Source organism: Anser cygnoides, chromosome 1 (genome assembly GCF_040182565.1).
Source record: "Anser cygnoides isolate HZ-2024a breed goose chromosome 1, Taihu_goose_T2T_genome, whole genome shotgun sequence".
Lineage (NCBI taxonomy): Eukaryota > Metazoa > Chordata > Aves > Anseriformes > Anatidae > Anser > Anser cygnoides.
Window position 1 is genome coordinate 33624507 of NC_089873.1, and position 19844 is coordinate 33644350.

The following is a 19844-nucleotide window of genomic DNA, read 5'->3' on the forward strand; positions in this document are numbered from 1 at the left end:
CTCCTTTCCCAGCACTGATTTACCTCCTGCTATGCTGCGGGAACCTGTTTTGAGGCTATCTGAAAACTACGTGAGCTTGTAGACAAGTAGTTTATCCCTCCAGTAATGATTACATTTGCTGCTATTGACAGTCACACCAAAGGCTCATGCAGATAAAATAAAGCATGTCTTTTACCCTCCCTGTGGAAGAGATTCCTGTAGAATCTCTTGCTATTTAAAAAATCAATTTACAATACCATGCTTGTTCAGGATGTAGTAAGTAACAAATAACTGCAAATCCTGTTCACATACATTTTTTTCATTCTTGCCTCTGTGCTGCCCTTCCCACCATTATTCCCACCATTTGTTTAACAATGTAATGCCCAGAGGAACCTGGAGAAGTGAAGGCTGTGTAACGCCACTGCTTCTCCTCCCCTGGAATGCAGCATTGCTGCTGCTGAAGGTAGCTTCAGGTCTACTTTCATCTTCTGCCGCAGCAAACGCGTGTAGCCATGGCTACGGGCGCAGTCTCCAGAGTCAGGCACGGCAACCCCCCTTCGATACCAGCAAGCCTGGTTACACGTGGAGAAGGGCAGGCAGCAACCCCCCTCCTGAGAAGCTCTGAGGGTCTGAGGGTCAGCTCCACCACTGGTTTTTGGTCACTTAGTTTTGGATGCCAGACCTCTGGGGACCAGGGTCAAGGAGTGCTTATTGCAGGCACCTCCCGAGGACATGTGCATCAGCAGCAGCGCAGGGTTTCCCAGCCTCGCTTCCCGCTATGTGCACAGCAGCTGCTTGCAAGGACCAGAGCTCCAGGTCTATAAAACCGCACTTTTGATGCTGAGGATGTAACGTCTGCATTATACACATTTCTGGGCTTTTTGTTAACAAAGACCACCACCGGTCTCATCCCCCGGAGCTAATATCCACTGATCTGGTCCTTGATGCAGCCTGAAACACAGGGGTGCACCCACACGAAGGTGGATGCCCTGCCTCTGGGCTAGCTCAGGCAGAGGTACCCGAAGTGGTCCAAACAACTGCAGGTTCCTCCTGCTAATAATACAGCTAATGGCTCCCTGTCTCACTGTGGATGGCAAGCAATTGATGTACAGCACTTGGAGATTGTACAGCACTGCGGAGTATGTGCTAAATATCATTAGTATTTTACAGCTAAATGTATTTTTTTTATTCATTAACGATGTTAATCAATATTAACCTGCTATCCACTCAGGTATTATTATAACATTAAAGTGCAAAAATGATTGTCTCCCTTAGTACTTAAAATGTGATTATGCTGAGGCTAAGAAAATTAGAAAGTGCCATAAATAGACCCCATGTTTGTTTCTTCCATAACAAAGAGGTATCAATGGGCCTGTTCATTATTTTTGGTTGTAATGTGCTACTGATACTTAAGCAAAATTATGTATTGGAATTTCAGCCCTATTAATGTACGTGTGTGTGTGTGTATGCACACAAACTTGTATTCATTTGCCTGATAATAACATTTGTAATGTTGTCAAATAATATTGCATATTAACAAAGCAAACATTGTCTCCAAGGAATTATTAACTTCAGTGTACAGCACATGTTTTTTGTTTCCAGTCCTGTTTTTCCTCTGGTAATTACATTGAATAATATATGATTTTTCATTACAAACTATCCAGTGGGGATTATAAGACACATCACACATCTAAGTTAATGTGACTGTCAGAACTTTAACTATTACGTTCACTTTCACATTTTACTTCTTACTTTTAATTAAGCAACATTAAATTTTATGTTACAATTGATCTGCGTGGGTCTTAATCTTGATCTCTTAAGTATTCAGGCTTAATGAGCCAACTCTTTATTACTTTATTGATATATAAAGTGTCTATTGATAGGTCAATAGGACATTGCCCTAGTAATTAAAAACAATGGAGATTACATCTAAGAAGTTAGCTTCAGGAGTATGAAATTCTGTGTATCTGGGTTCAGGCAGTCCAATTCTGATTAATCTTTTGACTGTATTCAATTATATATATTCATAGTCTGATATGTATAAAAAGGTGCATGTATATGGTAACATGCATGTATTAATGTGTACAAAAACACATACATAAGTAAATTCGTGAGTCAGGATGCTGATTAATAGGCAGCATCAGCATCTGGTTATTGTCTATCCATTTAAGCCAGTTGCCACTAAGTTACACATAAGTTTTATATGCTTAAAGGAGACAAGGTTCAAAGGAAAAAAAATACTTAGTGAAGTTATGCAATCACAAATTAGGAAAAGCTTGATCTTACATTTGCTGTTTGCTATTTCTTTCTTTTCTATCCTGTGCATAGGTCATATAGGGAAAATAACTAAAAGCTGTAGGAAAAAACACTTGAAAGCTCTTACTATTTTTATGCTTTCAAGTGCTTAAATTTCACAGCAAAACTCTTTCTCTTTAGACAAAATCATTAGGCTGCTGTTTCTAAGATTCAAAAGAAGAAGAGGCACAATTAAAAATCTTTCCATTTTAGGCACTGGTAACACTTCCCCTTGTTACTCATTATCACAAGGCTGGGTTCTGTGTTTCCAGCATTGCAACACAGGGCAATTTTAGCCAGGAACAGATTGCTGGGGCCCCAGAGGAGCACGGAGGCTGCAGGGGCTGTGCTCATGCTCAGGGTCTGGCTGCCCTCAGTTCTCCTTGCACCCTTGCGCTGCTGCGCCAGCACCTCCCAGGCAGGCCCTCAGCAGGGGCTGTAGATGCTAGTGAAAAGTGAGAAGAGGATGATGGTGACTTTTTAAATTGGTTCATACCACTTTCTGCTTCAGTGGTGCCTGGTGTCTGTGTATTTCTGGTGTGATGCACAGGCTTTCTCAGCCTCATCGTTGACCAGTCCCATCTGCAGCCCTGGAGCTAGGGAGAGGCATCAGCTGTGCAGCCAAGGGTTAGCAGCTCTGTGTGTAGCAGGGCTTCAGGACGTCACATTTTTCATGACTGCATCTCTGCTAAGCACAGCATGTGGTGCTCACACTCAAAACAACACCTAATGGCAGGCAGCTCATGGATGGAGACCATACACAAGCATCTATGTCTATGGCTAGTCCTCAGTAGGAAGAAATCTCATCAGGGTCAAGTCTGGTTGCTTGTTGGGACTTCTCCAGCTCTAGTTCTCAAGAATTTAGAAATTTGGGTCTGTGACTTGTTTTGTGTGATGGAGATGCTCACTGCCATTGTAGTCTGTTGATGCCATCTGAAAGCTTATACCATTTTTCCTAAACCATTACTGTGTGCAGCTGTCTGTTGATTTGGTGACTGCTTAGGTGTTTCCCGAGGCCTAGGCCAGGCTGTGAACTAACATATGACATATCTGTATAGCAGCCGTATGTCACCATGTATATATATATATATATATATATATATATATGTAAGTATGTCAGCAGCTGCTTGCTGTCAGGGTTGTCACAAATCTCTCAGCACATGTGGGATTCAAAGAGAACTGTTCTAACCAAGAATCTGTTTAAACTGTTGAAGCAAGTATGTTAACAGAACCTCCTTTGCAACAGTTTCTAGCCTTTGTACATACAACATAAAAAGTATTGAGTTTAAACTCCCCTCAGTTTATTTAAAATATGGAATTTTTGTCTCAATTATGGGGAGACACTTCTCAGTCAAGCCTTGTTTTGACCCAGCCAATAAGCAGTAACAAAATAGTCTACAGTGAGAGGTTTAGAATAAAACTCATAGGGAAACTTTGTTTCGGAAATACTGATGTGTTATTCCTAAAATGTTGCCTGTCCCTTGGAACCGGGATGCTCCTGACTGGCAGCTGCCATTCTCGCCAGTTTTATTACAGTTGAAGAATAACCTCTGCAGGCTGCAGGTAGGGAGTCTCTGACACCAAAGCCACATTTCTCTGAACCCTCCTGTGGACCAGATATTCCCAAAACTCTACCCCATGTGGCCGGAATGCCTGGCAGCCCTCATGAGGCTTGGTCTGCACTGACAGGGAGATTTCAGGGAGATGACATCGGAGAATCTTTTCCATGAACCCAAAGGCACAGCATGTTCTAGAGATTACTCTGGGTCATTTTGCCTGGCCTGAGTCTGTACTAGGCCACCCTGCATGCCCAGATGTCTGCAAGCCAAAGCTCCTCTGCAGTTCTGTATGGGAATCTTGCTAGTTTTTGAGATCTTACCATCTGTAATGCAACACTTAGTCCTCTTGATATCCTCTAAACTCAGTGGCACTACGCTTATTAATCCCATGTAAAGATCCAGCCAAATAACTTAGTGTTTGGTACTCATTACATAACATGACATTTCTGATAGCATTACAATTATATACTAACTGAGAGGGGGGTTGTTACTTGTGATAGTGCCCACAGAGTATTCTAATAATCTACGAAAATGTTACTTGAAAATTCAGGCTACCCCATCATCAATGTGTCTCTGTTGTTACACACATGAAATAACACATTAAGATGTTATTAGTGGGTATGACAATCTTTTCTACTTTCCTCTGGGGACTAGATAATAGCTTATGGATATATTAATCCTTTTTATTTTGGCATATATTTTAACATGATGGATGTGCAGCATACAACAATGTTTTCTGCTTGCTAAGATTTTGCTAATAAAAAGAGAAATAAATAAATCTGTGTAGAATGTGTCTATTCTGAGAACTCATCTGCAGCCTGGCCGTGTTCTTTATTCTCTGGGCAATGATTGTTCTGAATCAACGTGCATGAAACTGCTACTTTTTTTTTTTTTTTTTTTTTTTTTTAATTGCAGAGATGCTGAAACTTCTGGCAGGTAAGAAGACAGATGGGTATGCTATGATTCTGAGATTCCCATCAGGAGACAACATATCTTGTAGACAGAATATTGTATCATGACAGGATGTAAATTACTTGACAGATGCATTATTTAGAAATGGTGCTACAGCCCAATGCTCCTCCCATCGCCAAAAGCTAATGAACAATTTTTAAAGAAGAAAATTAGGTCAAAGTACTGCTGTCCTCATGTCATGCAGAGACCTGCCAAACTCCTCTGGACAGATTTTTTCTGCAGCCTACTCCATGCTAATTTTCATGTCACTTTCGACTCCTTGTTATATGTCTAATATGTGCTGAATTTCTCTTTTCACTGATGTTCTGTGTAACATGAAGCAAGTAAGGAAGCAGTGAATAAAATCCTTCGTGTTAACCTATCCTACCTGTCTTACAGGCCGATTTTGACAATAAGCCTGACTCCTTGTTCTTCAGTGATGGGCAGCGAAGAATTGACTTTGTTTTGGTGTACGAAGATGAAACCAAAAAAATGACTCATAAGAGGATTGATCGTAAAAAGCAAAAGGTAAGTTATTTTTACTATAAATCTGGGTCATTTGTTGGGTGTTAGAGCAGTGTGCAGAAAAGATAGTGCCCTCACCCAGAGTGGCAATGGCATTGCCCTGCCTTAGGAGTGCTCCTAAGCCCATTGGACTGAGCAGTGAAGAGAGGGGAGTTCAAGCCAATAGACTTGTGTGAATGGGCAGAATAGTGCATATTGTGTCTGCCAGTGTGTGCTGGGTGACCTCAGGGCATGCTCCTGGGAAGGAACCCTTCAGGAGGTGTGGGCAGAAAAATGCTGGTGTCAGGATCCCAGTTAGAATTAGACAACAAGATCTTCAGACTAGGACAATTTTCTATATTTACAGTGTTTAAATTAGGCCCCTAGGGGACTTTGGTATTAAAATCAGGGTATTCAGGGGAAACCTTGGAAGGAGGCAGCTGACCAGGTGATCTAGATGAGAGTCATGTACATAGGTACATTCGGCCCAGTAAAGTATCTAAGTCTTTTATGGGAAACACCTGTATGTAACTTTGCTACCATGACTTCTCCAGGTATCACTCTTTCCCTTGACACTTTAACAACCTGGCCCTCCCTAAGGACCTTGCAAAAAAAAAAAAAAATTAACTCAGGCCAGTGACTGCTTGATGCTTCTTAGCAGCTGTGAACAACAAGCATGTATTATTTTTTAAAAATTATTTTTTAATTACTTTGGTAAGTCTATCAGTGGACTTTATTCCTTATGGCATCTGAAGCCACAAAAACAAGCTCAGTCATGCCACTGAACTTTTTAAATTGTGAACTGCCTGAGAAATGTGCATCCACTGGACTGTAGTCCCCTTGGAATCTGCGCTCTCCCACCCACCACTTCCTCCTCTGATTTAGCAATTCCCCATGTTCCAGCAGCCTCTGGTAGAGACAGGCAAGGACAAAGACACCACTGAAAGCAGCTCATATACAAACAATGATTTGCCGTTTGGAAAGAGGAGAGTAGGAGTAAAAAGGCCTGTAGCTTGCTGGTTGATATTCATTTCACAGTGTTGTCATTGGCATTATCAGGGCAGCTATAAGGAATGTGGTTAGTAGGGTTTAAGAGAGTCCTGCAGTGGGTGGATGTTGCATTACACATGACCACAGGATCAGCGATAAAAATAAATTGAAAGAGGTCATTAGAAACCAGAAGCTGCCCCTTTAGAAACCTTATATATATATATATATGTATATGTGCAACATTAATTTTAGGACATTTTAGTCAGAACTAAACCATGAATAATTAGACCAGAAAATCATGGGTAATGCACTTAGAGTTTGCTTTCAAAGGTCTAGGGCAAGTTCAGTGGTGGGAAACCATGATGGTCAGGAGCTGGAGCACTAGCCCTGTGAGGAAAGGCTGAGAGAGTTGTCCTTGTTCAGCCTGGAGAAGAGAAGGTTTTGGGGTGATCTAACAGCAGCTCCTGAGTAGCTACAAGGAGGTAACCAGGAAGACAATGCCAGGTTCTTCATAGTAGGGCATGGAAGAACAACAAAAAACAACAGGCACAAACTGAAACAAGAGGTTCAAACTGGATAAGGATAAACTTTGAAGATGGTGCAGCAGGTTGCCACAGCGAAGCTGTGCAGTCTCCATCCTTTGACTTTTCAAGACCTGAACAAATACTCCCTGACCAACATGGTCTGACCTCAGAGGTGACCCTGCTTTCAATTACCTAACAACTCTGCCATTACCACTCTCTGAGATTGCAAGGGATGGCGAAGATGCGTCAGCAGGAAGATGATTACAGAGGTGCCAGCAATTGTCACAGCTGGGATTTCCATGGACAGGGAGAATCTGAAGCCATAGGAGTACTGAGGAAGGCATGGGCAAGAATTTTGATATTGGGAACATATACAGCGCTGAAAGGGCAGAAGAAAGCAGAGTAGGAGACAGAGTAGGAGACTAGGATGAAGAGGATTTTCAAGGACGAGAACAATGGATACAAGTATGATGACATTGAGCTGGAGAACTAATGACCAAATCCAAAGCTGATCATGAAACAGACAAAATATTACACGAACAAAGGGTAAGGTACCAGAGGACACTGAACGGTAAAGGAAGGAGAAGAGGGAATGAAGAAAGGATTATGTTCAATGAGTCTGTAATATAAGCTGAAATGAGTCACCTGGTCATAACCAAGCTCTTGTGATACAGCTCAGAACTACTGACTCCCTCCTCCCAGTGCTTCACATACAGGCATCATTAGTTTAGAAATACATTTCCCTTATCTATTGTTGAGGGAACAATCTTTTAAGACTTAAATAGATTCAGATTTTCTAACTTTTTAGCATGGGATCGGTGCAGGTCAGCTCCAAGCATGAAAGCACTTCAGTCACCTCAGAAATAGAGAGTTGCACACTCTCTCTTGAGGTCACTTGCTATGCAAGTAGAGGAAGCTGTATTCCTATGACAGAATTAACATTTTGGTCTACCACAATTCCCAGAAAGATTTGGAGATGCTGCTGCCCAAGATGTATATAGATATCATTACTGTAAGCATAAAGCCTAATTGATAACTTGTCTTCAATGACAATGTTGTTTATATGGTTATATATTTAGGGGGGGCCAATAAGTTCTGCTCCTGTGATGAAATACAAGGTACCAAATTGAGGAGTGTTGTCATTTACAATCATCTTTAACTACTGCATATGTCACTGTCTCTGATCAATGACAAACTAAAAATGACAAATTTTATAAACAGTATCTCTTGTAATTCAAGGTGCTTTAGGCCTGAATAGGTCCCTTGCTCATACTACTCTTTCTTTGACTCCCCTGATGGATTTATATGGGGTTTACTGTTCACAGACTTTTGAAACTCCAACTTATTAAGGATTAGCAGATCCAGTGAAGTCTGTTCTCACAGGGTGAAATCCTCACCTCACTGAGGCTGCCATCAAAGTCTTCATTGCCAAGCACGCCATTACAGGTCTGTGCAAGGTAGGGACCAGGAAATGTAGTCACTGGGATGAATTCTGTCTGACTCGCGCTACACCCCACCTGACTGCATGATGTAGATGTCAGGGCAGAACTGAAATTGCCAGAGGACATCTGTAGATTCCCTTTTCTGAAATGAAAAATTTGGGGAGTTGCCCTTGGCTGTTTTGTTAATAGTAAAAGTAGAGGAGTCCTCAAATGCCTACTGAAGTTAGGGGAAAGATTTGAAAATGTGACCTCAACCTAGGTATCCAGCTTACTGGGTTCACAGAAATGGGATACAGATCCGTGTATTCCTCAGTAGCAAGAGGAGAATCAGATCCTAATACCATCATTATATTAAATGGCTTTCTGTCCTTTTTAAAAAGAAGTGCATAAGTGTAATTGAGAAAATGGCCTAGTGTTAATTTATATTAATTAATAACATCATTTGGAAAATGGTTCAGAGGAGACAAAGGAAAAAATTATCTAAAAACACAAGGGTAGTTTGAATAGAAGGAACAAAAATGTGGTGTTCTGAAGCACTCAGAGATGTTCAGTGGTGTTGTGCTTCCCTCATTCTCATGTGCTTCTGAAATCTGGTTTAAAGGAGACAAAACCAAACTACCAAAATCACATCTTCATGGGAGTTTCTAACATAATTTACAGATACAAAAGTTACCAGATAAAGTTCATGTAGGTAACTCGATTTGAACTCCAAACCTTTCTAAGTTGGTATACAATTACTTTTGCAAGCACAAGCAAAAATCAGACTGTCAGGAGCAGATTTCAGAAACTCTGCCTTGTAAGTAATTGAAATCCCTGCCCAAAGCATGTTTTTTAAACTTAACAATTTATGTACACTATTTGTCTGGATAGGATGCCATCAGAATAGAAATTAAATATCACCATCCTTTCTCAGAATGCTCCAAAATGCCAGTTTTATCTTTCAGGATCCTCAAGTAGCTCATTGTTGAAAGTTAAAGGGTCAATGTCAGTCAGACATATTCAAAATAAATCAATGTGGAGTGTCATTCTAGTCCATCTGCTTCTCCCCAGCAGAAATAAACTGAAAGGCTGTCTAACTTAAGAAGGAATGTGGGCAAAACCTTCATTTCCAGCCATGAAGTAATCTGTGCTTTGTAGAAATAGCCAAATTTTCTTTGCAAATTAAATGAAAACCTGAGATTCACAGACAGTGTTATATACTCGTCTTTTTTTAATTTTATTTTTATTTTTTTATTTTTATTTTTATTTTTATTTAATGTACAGTTGTACAGGGAACTTCAGCAAAGCTGGAGAAGTTTGCCTTCATAAGCAAACAGTTCCTGCCTCTAGACTTATTTAGATTAGATAGCCAAAAACAAAAAGCTTGAATAGCTCAATGAATCAATTGCACATCTCGTGTTGTCTCACATGTGACACACCCATGTAGAAAGAACAATATTTGGGGTTACAGAACGAGCAATAGCTCAGTGCCATTTCATGCTGTAATTTGACACAGTTGAGGATGGCAGGCTCTATATGCCTGTGGTGTTCCCAGCCAACCTACCCAGGAAGTTTAATAACAAAGATGAAAGAGACCTTTGAAACTGAAGGACGTCAACCACACCTGCTCTGATCTCTGCTGGTTGGATAGGGTTTTGAAGCAGGAACTCACCAAAATGAAATCTCTGTTCCGGAGTTAACCCCAGACCAAAACTGCTTGGTGGATGGAAGGACAAATGGAAGGAGGGAATTACTCTGAAGTTACTGCATACATTCATGGGACCAGAAATGAGTCTTTCCAAACAGGGTGGCTAGGACACACTGTTGAGAGTAGGTATAGGCTGGAATATTGACAGTTCTTTGTGGCCGTGAGCCAGGTTTCAAACAATTGTGAGGCTGGCTTAAAATCATAAGGTATCTCAGAAAATACGCATTTGGAGTTCTCTGGGTTTACTCTTCTGCATCAGAGCCTTTATAGCATATTCTGCTTCACATTTTTATGATTACCCTCAAATACAAGGGAAAGAAGCTGACTTCAAAAACACAAGAGAAGTAGAGCTTCTCAATCAATTAATTTCCTGATGCTGGCAGTTAGGACTGGCAGAAAAGCCTCCAAATATCATTAAATAAACTCTGAGAGTTAGCATCTAATATTGATACAGTGATCCTCTCTACTCCCTTTAGCTGATTTCCATGGGGGAGTCTGTGGGCCCAGCGTTCTTTCTCTTGCTGTTTTATCTGTTGCCTGCCAGGTAAGGCACAGGTGGCTATTCAAACACTCCTTTCTTGTTAGGATTGTTCCCCTGAAGCCACACTGATACTGTTACAGGGAACTTTTCTCTTTGCTCAAAAGAAACTAAACAAAAATATGAGCTGGCGTTCTTCTATTGCTGTAATCAAAGCAAGTGCTCCCTAGTATTTATGAAACACAGAGAAAAAACTGCTAGTGATCTACTACCAATTTCCAGACTCTGACAAGACAATGGTGAAACATTGGAAGCACTGTGGTGAAAAAGGAGCTCCCAAGAGCTAACCCTTCTGTATGCCTGTAACACTTGGTATTTATTTACATTAAGCTTTCCATTTCATAAGTCTGTGTATGATTATATGTCATAGTGTCTCAGCCTATTGGCTAGCTATTCAATTATCAAAATCAATGTCAGTTTTAGATCAGCAACATTACCATGGTTACGTTATTATTACAACTTAACCTTGCAGGTGGCTGAGCAAAATGCTGTATACCAAAATAAACTTGGAACAGTCCCACAATCCAGCCAAATAAGCCATCACATCTTTACACGGTATTCCCCACTCAATGCAAAACCACTATAGACTCCTTTGGGTAAAAGACTAGTTTCTCCATAGACTATCATACACATAATTCAATCATTTATATAAAATAGCAAAGCCCCTAATTAGCAAAGGTTCCCAGGGGCTTTGTTTCTCACTACTTGCATTAATGCATTATTAGAAACCTTAATATTGTCAACATTCCTCTAAGATTTTGAGGGCATAATTAATTTAGGGAACTCCTTGCCATAATAAATTATTAAAGCAATCTGAACAGTAAGATTAAAAAAAAAAAAAAAAAAAGCATTAGACTTATACAAATGAGAATTGCCCAGCATCCGTCTCTGTGTTATTTTGTAAGAAACGAAACAGGTATTTAGACCTGTGCCTTTTTTATTAATTGAAACAAAGCAGAACTCATGTTGAAATGTTTTCATAATTCATTATTATTCACCTTACAAAAAAACACATGTATAGGGAAGATGCAAAGAGGTAGGATGAAATTAATAATTTTCATCATGGTGGAAGAATTAATAGTGGAATAACAAACAACTCCTGTGCACTACATTTTTTAATGATCTGGTAAGGGGATTGAGTTATGATATAGCAAAAATCACAGAGGAAATAGTTATGTAGTTTACTCGGAAGCCAAAACAACATGAACATTTAGCTTTGAAGGAGAATGGAGAATGCTATTACACATGAAATGTTAACAAATGCAAAGAAATATATTGCTGTGAGGAAAAACCTCATTCTCATTTGGGATTCTAAGTTGGTACTCTCAGTAAAAGGAGAAGACTTAGATTTCATGGGAAACACCTATGCTAAGTGTCCTCATCAAGGTACAGTTACCTTGATTCTAGGTAACAACATAGTATATATATTATATTATAAATATGCATTGTATAGGTGCAATTTTATATATACATAGAAAAAAAAACATGAAGAACATTATGAGGTCATCAAAAAACAAATAAATTAGTAGGACATGGAGAGATATCTCTGTGAAGAGTGCTTTGAAAGTTTGGGATTGTGTTTTTATCCTGAGAAAGGAGACAAATAAGCAGAAATGTGGTAGGTATTGATGAAAGAAGAATACAGATTGAAATATTTGGATCTCCCTGTCCCTAACCCAAGAAGAAGATGATATTAAGTGGAACAAAAAGGCAGAAAAATTTAAAAGATATCAAAGAAATATCTTTTTACAAAATATGAAATGAGTCCATCATGACCATTGCTACATGCAGATGGTGCTGTTAAGAACTAACAAGATATAAATTATTAATTCCAAGAATTGCTAGAGAACCCCTGAAGACTTTTGCTCTTTTTGCCTCCTAGAGTGGGTGGGTCTTGAATGTGGTCCTGAAGACCAGTTTCCATGTACCTATCAAAGTTTCTAAGACTTCATCTAATGGATCATTCATTGACTGTGATCCTTCACAGTAACAAGAAGACTGGATCTTAAGCACTGATCTTAAGACAGTTATCCTGGTTGAAGAGAACCAGGCTACAGAAACCATTGGACTGCTCCCTCTTAAAAACTCAAAGTTGTTGTACAGGAGGCACAGAATCCCTTAAGCACAGAATATATAAACACAAAAAACAATGTCCGAATGGCATAAAAACAGTCAGGGAGTGAAAAAGTAGTATCGCCAAGTCACTTTGAGAACTGCGCTGCATGCCTAGCTTTTATTCATGAATAAAGAAATGAGTCCCAATTTGTTAATGTTATCGCCTTCTGGCAATTCTATTCTTCTGTGCATATGTATTCAGAACAGATGCTTTACAATTTTCAATACCTTTTAACAGAGGAAGAGACAAGTATATGAATCAAACCTGATAAACAACGGCTTGCAACTCGAAGCAACAAGATCGGTGAGTGCTCTTTTCTTTGCCTGCACTCCTTTGTCTGTGCCTGAGAGCAGAAGCTTCCTCTGTATGGATAAGAAATTGGATAGATAAATTGAACTTAACAGTTTTCTACTCTAAGGAATAACAAAAAATGAGTGTTTTTTTGTTTTGTTTTGTTTTGTTTTGTTTTGTTTTGTTTTCTGTCAGTAGTATCTCTCTGACCTGATGCAAAGTCATGTAAACCTTGCATCTGTTTCTCCCTCTACAAAATAAAAGCTGGGAAGTGGGGATGTGGGGTTGTTAGTTGGTGTTTACTTGTGACTCAGAAGATAAATAGGGCTGGCCATGCTCCAAGGAGGGGCTCCGCTTCCAGAAAGACAGTGCAGGGCTCCTGTAAGTGACCCAGCTCCTCGTGAGCCATGGCACAGTAAGAGTAGTTGTAACTGCCACAGTCTGTGTATTTTGGGCTACAACACTGTCTGTGGGCAGCTCAGGAGACCGCTACGATGTATGGCAGCTGTCAGAGCTGCTGTCTGCACTGTGAGGGCTGCTCAACCCGCAGGGCAGTGCAGAATCCAGGCAGAATAAAAATGTCATGAAGCCACCTTTCCTTCCTCTCCTGCAGGGCCACAGCTTTAGGCCTGAGTCTGTCAGGAGACGAGCAAGACAGCCACTTCCAGTGTTCATTTACTGTTGCTTGGTAATCTAGTGGGCACCTGAAAAGGTCCTTTTGCCCCTTCCTCCCAAGTTGGACCCAAGAGTCCATTACCTCACAGTGTTTTTTTGATTTATGCCGTGAGAGCTCTTGCTGCACGTACAAGGAACCAGTCTGGCTGTTCACATTCATGAGGAAGTAAACCATTTCCTGACAGCCTGACATGGCTCTGTTGCCGTACTAACTTTTGTAATTCCATAATTCAGCAGTCTGGTCTGACTCCCTTCTCTCTCCACCCATTCTCCCTACAAAACTGGGGGTTCATGCTGCCCATCAGCATCCATAGCTGCATGGCCATTCTCTCTGGCATGCTCCCACCTCATATCAGTGTCTTTTCATAAGCTAATGGTATATTTGCTAAGATGGACAGTAAATGCAACTTCAAATAGATCATCTGTGAGCCTTTGCTAGCTAGCTATGAGCTAGCTATTAGGTCAAGAGAAAGCAAGGTCTGGATAGTTTAAGAAGTGTTATGAAAAATGCTTTCATTTTCTTATGCATATATTTTTAATATTCTTGCATTTAGGTTTTGGATGAAAAACTTATTTTTGTGAAAGTGCATGCACCTTGGGAAGTGCTATGCACATATGCAGAGGTTATGCACATCAAATTACCTCTGCAGCCCGATGACCTGAAAACCCGAGAGTCAGCATTCAACTGGTTTACTAGCCTCTTCAGAGTGGATGAAAATATCATCAAGCCTGAGCAAGAGTTTTTCACTGCCCCCTTTGAAAAGGAACATTTGTCCAACTTTTATATTCAAGACAAAGACACATTTTTCAATCCTGCAACTAGAAGCCGAATAGTAAGTCTACAAATATTTCTAGCTTTTAATCTTTTAAAGGCAAAAAATATTTTAATCGAATTGGTGCAATTACCTTCATGAAAACTTCCTGAAAAATTAGAAATATTTGGGACATTATGGTCCTGTGTTATTTATGAAACGGTCTGTACATCTGTTCCACCAGAATTTAAATGGGGAAATTTGAATTTGGTTCGTCTAGCCAGTGCAATCAAAGGTGTCTACACTGCTTACCTTTTCATAACTCACTTACATCTTGAAACAGGTATTGTTGTGCATGATTACTTTCACATTGCAAGAGACAAAAAGTATTTTGTAAATTTCAGGTTCATTTCATCCTGTCCCGTGTGGAATACGCAACCAAAAACAATGTGAAGAAGTTTGGCATTAACAAATTACTGGACTCTGGAATCTACAAAGCAGCATTTCCCCTTCATGATGTAAGTCCAGTTTTGTCACAAAGATGTATTTAGAAATAGAAGTCTGCAGCTCAAGAGTTTATGTGTGTTCTTCATAGCAAAAAATACAAGCACAATTGACTGTCTTACTGCTCGACTGTTTTTTGTCTCCACATAGTAGAATATGACAGTTTGGCTTAAGAGGTTTTTCTCCAAAACACTGCTGGTTAAAAATGTATCTCCATAACTGAAACATGATATATTTTATTTAGGAGATGTTAATCTTGTATTCTCTGGAAGATGTAGGTCAGTAAAGTGTCTGGCCAAAAGAGGAACCTGGGAGCACTCGAGTGATGCTTTCCCATGATGCACTGTGTCATCACTTCTAAATCAGTTTTAGCAATTTTATTGGTATTCTGTTTTTCAGCATTAAAATCCCTATCAAATAACATTTTAATAAAGATGTAGAATACAAGTCTCATTTTAGGATGTATGACAGTCTTACACAGTGAGAAACATTCCCACAGTTCCCAAACATCACAATCACTGCCGTGAAACCCACATTTTTGCAAGAATCCCAGTACAACACCTCAGTAAATGATGTCAGTCAAATGTTTCACTGGATTGGATTTCGCCTTGCAATAATATGAATTCTGACTTTTGTAGCTACACTTCTAAAGCTTTTTTATTTTTAAATTATACCATTTAAGCACAAGTAAGCAAATTGTACTGAAAATTGTTTTGCATATAAAGACTAGCAATACCACAGAAAAGAAAATGAAGGAGGAAAAAAAATCAGATCAGGGTATTTGACAACAAAAACTCAGTGTGAGGCTGCAAATGGGATACAGTGAGCAAAGACAGATCTGATTTTGTGCGTTGTATCTACACCTCCAATCCCCATCGGAACCACTCTTCTGTGTCTGAGGTGTGTTCTGCTGAGAAGAACTGGAGAAAGTGGGAGGTCAGGAATGGGAACTACTCGAGATGTTTCGATTCTACTTAAAATATTCAGGAGGCCTTAAAGGATTTCAAGAAAATCTTTAAGTCAGAATCAAGACAAATCATGTTTCTTGGAAGTAACCCAAAGCTTTACAGGACAGAATTAATAGCATTCGTGACTATCCATTTTTAAGGTTGTCTTTTAAAGATTTAAAACCTGCCTTGCAAGCTATTTCTATCATGGCGTGGGGAATTTGGACTCAATATGCCTTATAATTAATGACTGTCTTTTTATACAATTAAAATTATATATCACGGCTACTCTGAAAATCAAAAGTAACTTATATATTTCTAGAAAAGTGACTTTTCTTGCCACATCACAGATACAGAATGGAAAATTCCACCAAATAAAACAGCCTTTATTGAAATAGATTTTCCAATAACCTGGTAAAAAACACAAGGATTACCTCTGTGTCAACTCTCTTTTAAATATAAATATAAAACAGAGACTAGACTCCCTGTATGTATCCCTTGGACTTTCCAGCCTTCATTCCAGAACAATATTGTTTTAAAGCAAATTACATTAACATGTTAGAGCTACTTAAAATCCATTTTAATGAAGTTCTGTTCTCTAATTAGACTGGATCCTTTTCTGTTTTTTATTGCTGAGTGCCAAGACACTGACATGGGCTTAGATTTAAGTTCATGGAGAGTGTCTGTTACTTTCAACCCACATATGTAAAGCTCTTGCTTTAGTATTCAGTGTCTTTCTGAAAACCTTCCATCCTGAATCCTGATGCATTCTTAGAGATGCTTACTGATCCTTTTCCTGGCTTGCAGTGACAAAAAGGCTATTCCAGGCTTTGGGTTCGTGGCACTGGGTCTGAGGAGATGAGAACTGATCCATGCTGTTTAGATTAATGGTGTCTTCTTCCCATGGTCCTTCTGTTTTGCAGTCTAGTTTTCGGCACCCATCAACAGATCCTGCCTGCCCAAGTGAACGATACCTCCTGTACAGAGAATGGGCTCACCCTAAAAACATTTTCAAGCTGCAACCCCTGGATTTTATCAGGTTAGTGCACATGAGGCAATGGCATGGAGCTGGGACAGGGGAGGGTCAGGCTGAAAGGGATTGTGTTAGGGAAAGGTTCTGTACCCAGAAGGTGGTCGGGCACTGGGACAGGCTGCCCAGGGAAGTGGTCACAGCACTGAGCCTGCTGGAGTTCAAGAAACATTTGTACAACGCTCTCAGACATACAGTCTGATTTTTGGGTGATCCTGTGCAGAGCCAGGAGCTGGACTCAATGATCCTTGTGGGTACCTTCCAGCTCAGGATATTCTGTGATTCAGTGACCCTGTGGTGTGACTAGGGCTTGACTAATGCAGAGGGAGCTAGGAATTTACATGACAGGTCTGGGTTTCGGGTGTCAGAAAGACACAGGCAGGTACATATACCTGTATCAGCTCATACATGGAAGTATGCTTTGAACTTAGTTTCATGATAATTGGTTTCCAATTCATGAAAAGTCATCCATTTAAATTTTTTCTCTGCAAGGTATGATCTTTCTCTCTTTTTCCTTTTCTTTCCTTTCTTACCCTCTTATACAAGCATAAAAGTGGTGGTAGAAACACCCATACTTCTGCAATACCGGTGTTCTGACCAGAGGAATGTGACAATAAGAGTTGGCACAAAATGTATGAAATGAAGAGTCATTTGAAATTTACTTGCATTTCATTTAAAAAACAAACAAATAAACAAAACCGTAAACCTTTCTCCTCCACAGGAAATACTACGGAGAGAAAATTGGAATCTATTTTGCTTGGCTGGGCTTTTACACTAATATGCTGATAGTAGCTGCAGTTGTAGGAGTTGGCTGCTTTCTGTATGGATGCCTGACAAAAGACAACTGCACATGGAGGTATTTGATCAGGCCTATTTTAATATTACACACAGTTTTGATCCATCCCCTACTGTACAAAGTTTGCAAGACATGGCATAATAAAAGAGACAAAATAAAAGAGCCTGAGAACAACAATGGTTATGGATTTGCAAGTCAAGGTATAAAATATGAGATAGAAGAGTAATAGATGTCCATGAACCATTAGAGTGCTAGACATCTGAGTTTGTTATTTCTGGATTGTCTTCATATTTTGCTCTAGGTTACCACACCTAGTGTAGAAATAAAAAGAAAAGAACGATCATCAGAAGCCAATACAAATTTCTGTAACATCATTTTCAATGTGGGAATCCTTAAAGAATGTATCCAAAGACCATGATAAAACCCCTGAACTTTCTTTGCTCTGTTCTGAGAGAAGAAAACAGGAAGAGCAACAGCACAGGGGGCTTCAGCTGCCCAGGATACATTGGGAACAGAATCATAGTCATGACACAGATTTCCTCATCAGAATATGGTGAGATTGAGTCACGGCACAATGACCAAGGAAAAAACACTTGGGTCATTGTGCCAAATCACATATAGGACATCACACTGTACAGCCCCACTCAGGAATGGAGTTTACTTTTATAAATCATGCAGAAAAGCTCTTCCAGAGCTCCATTCCAGTGGCCACTTTATACTAATTTAGCCTTATTATCATTTAGTTAAATGGTTCATCTACCTCCCTGGTGTTTGTGTTGCTGATGTATTTACAGAAAGCAATTACATCACCTTTTAGCTTCCACCATACTGCATTAAAGGAGCCAAACTCTTTTGCCACCTCTTAGGAGACAGATCTACCATACCCATTTTCCAATTTGAGCCTCTTTACAGGACCACAGGGACTAGGTAGCCATTTCGGTTCTGCCATTTCGGTCCTTGCTCCAGAAGGCAGCCTTACTTTTCCTTCTCCTCTCGGGCTTGCCATGATAGCCCACCTGAGTGTGCAGCTGTGGGTTTCCTACTGAAGAGCATGAGATCTTTGAAGAGTTGTTTTGTTTTTAGTGTGAAAAATCCTGAGAAATACTACCATGTATAAGGGATGGAAGTTATTTTCCCTCCAGGTCATCCACTTTTGAGATGAGGGCTAAAAATGGAAACTGGGATACATTTGTGGGAGTGGGAAGGAGGGGAATTCTTGAGAGCAGATCCCTGGTTACTTATTTCTCACTTCCCTGACATTATTGCACTGTCCTTATGTGCACATAAGGACTAAAGAATTTAGAGTGACTGACTAGTTTTGTTTTTAGCCAAGAAGTATGTGATCCCAACATAGGAGGTAATATCATAATGTGCCCTCAGTGTGATAAAGTATGTACCTACTGGAACCTCACCAGCACTTGTGAATCATCCAAGGTAACTACATTTGCAGCTTATAGGCATGCTATTGAACTTTAGTTGCACTTTCCCTAGTACTACATCTAAAACAATGTTGTTCTCCACTAATCCCCTGCATAACTACTAGAGCTGTGCAAATACTTGTGCCTTTTGATACAGCAACTGAACTGAAAAAAAAAGTTAAAACAATTAAAAAAAAGTCCACTTCGATCTAAAATGAAAAAAGTTGTTCCTTTTTTTTTATGTCACATAGCCCCCAAATATTTGATATGGGTCTAAAATATTTTTAATTGAAAATGAAATACCGTGGCTTCATTTTGAGTTTCTTCTTTCTTTTTTGCAAAGCAAAACAGAACAAAACAAACATTCAATCACTAAAGTCTTGATTCAGTAACTGAGTTTATTTTGCCTAGGAAATGTTTAAAGCATGTTTTGACATTTCTAAATACTCCTTCCTCCCTCCCCAAAGAAGTTAGCTGAAGCTGTGCCTTGAATTTGACCTGAGTTGTCAAGGAGGATATCAGTACCTGGAGAGGCTGATGTTAGCCATGACAGGAGTTGTGACTTAGTTGGGTCCTGTTAACCATGACATGGCCAGGATTTTCCTCTAAATTTCTGTCTGGGGACTTGCCTTTCTTTCCCCATTAACTTGTGTCACAAGGCCAGTGTTAGCCTTTTGTCATTCCTTCCATAGATTCTGTCACTCCAAAGTGGCAATTTTTCAGCTGTTCATTAAAAATATTTTGCCCAGCTATACTGAATAGCATTGCTTGAGCACACTCAAAGGACAAAAGAAAGAAAACATGGAAAAAGATACGATGGAAAATTGTCACCACTGAGGTATCTCA

The 19844-nt window shown here is 39.7% G+C and overlaps 1 protein-coding gene across 3 annotated transcripts in view; it reads left to right on the forward strand.

The window, feature by feature from the left end:
• ANO6 (anoctamin 6) overlaps nucleotides 1-19844 on the forward strand; it is a 73990-nt gene that overhangs the window by 31579 nt on the left and 22567 nt on the right. For all 3 annotated transcript variants that reach the window (XM_048065899.2, XM_066992178.1, XM_066992186.1), the window contains 7 exons: nucleotides 5184-5312; nucleotides 12823-12888; nucleotides 14106-14384; nucleotides 14708-14821; nucleotides 16678-16793; nucleotides 17506-17640; nucleotides 18909-19014. In XM_048065899.2, coding sequence (XP_047921856.1) covers nucleotides 5184-5312; nucleotides 12823-12888; nucleotides 14106-14384; nucleotides 14708-14821; nucleotides 16678-16793; nucleotides 17506-17640; nucleotides 18909-19014 — 945 coding nt within the window. The remainder of the gene's footprint in view (nucleotides 1-5183; nucleotides 5313-12822; nucleotides 12889-14105; nucleotides 14385-14707; nucleotides 14822-16677; nucleotides 16794-17505; nucleotides 17641-18908; nucleotides 19015-19844) is intronic.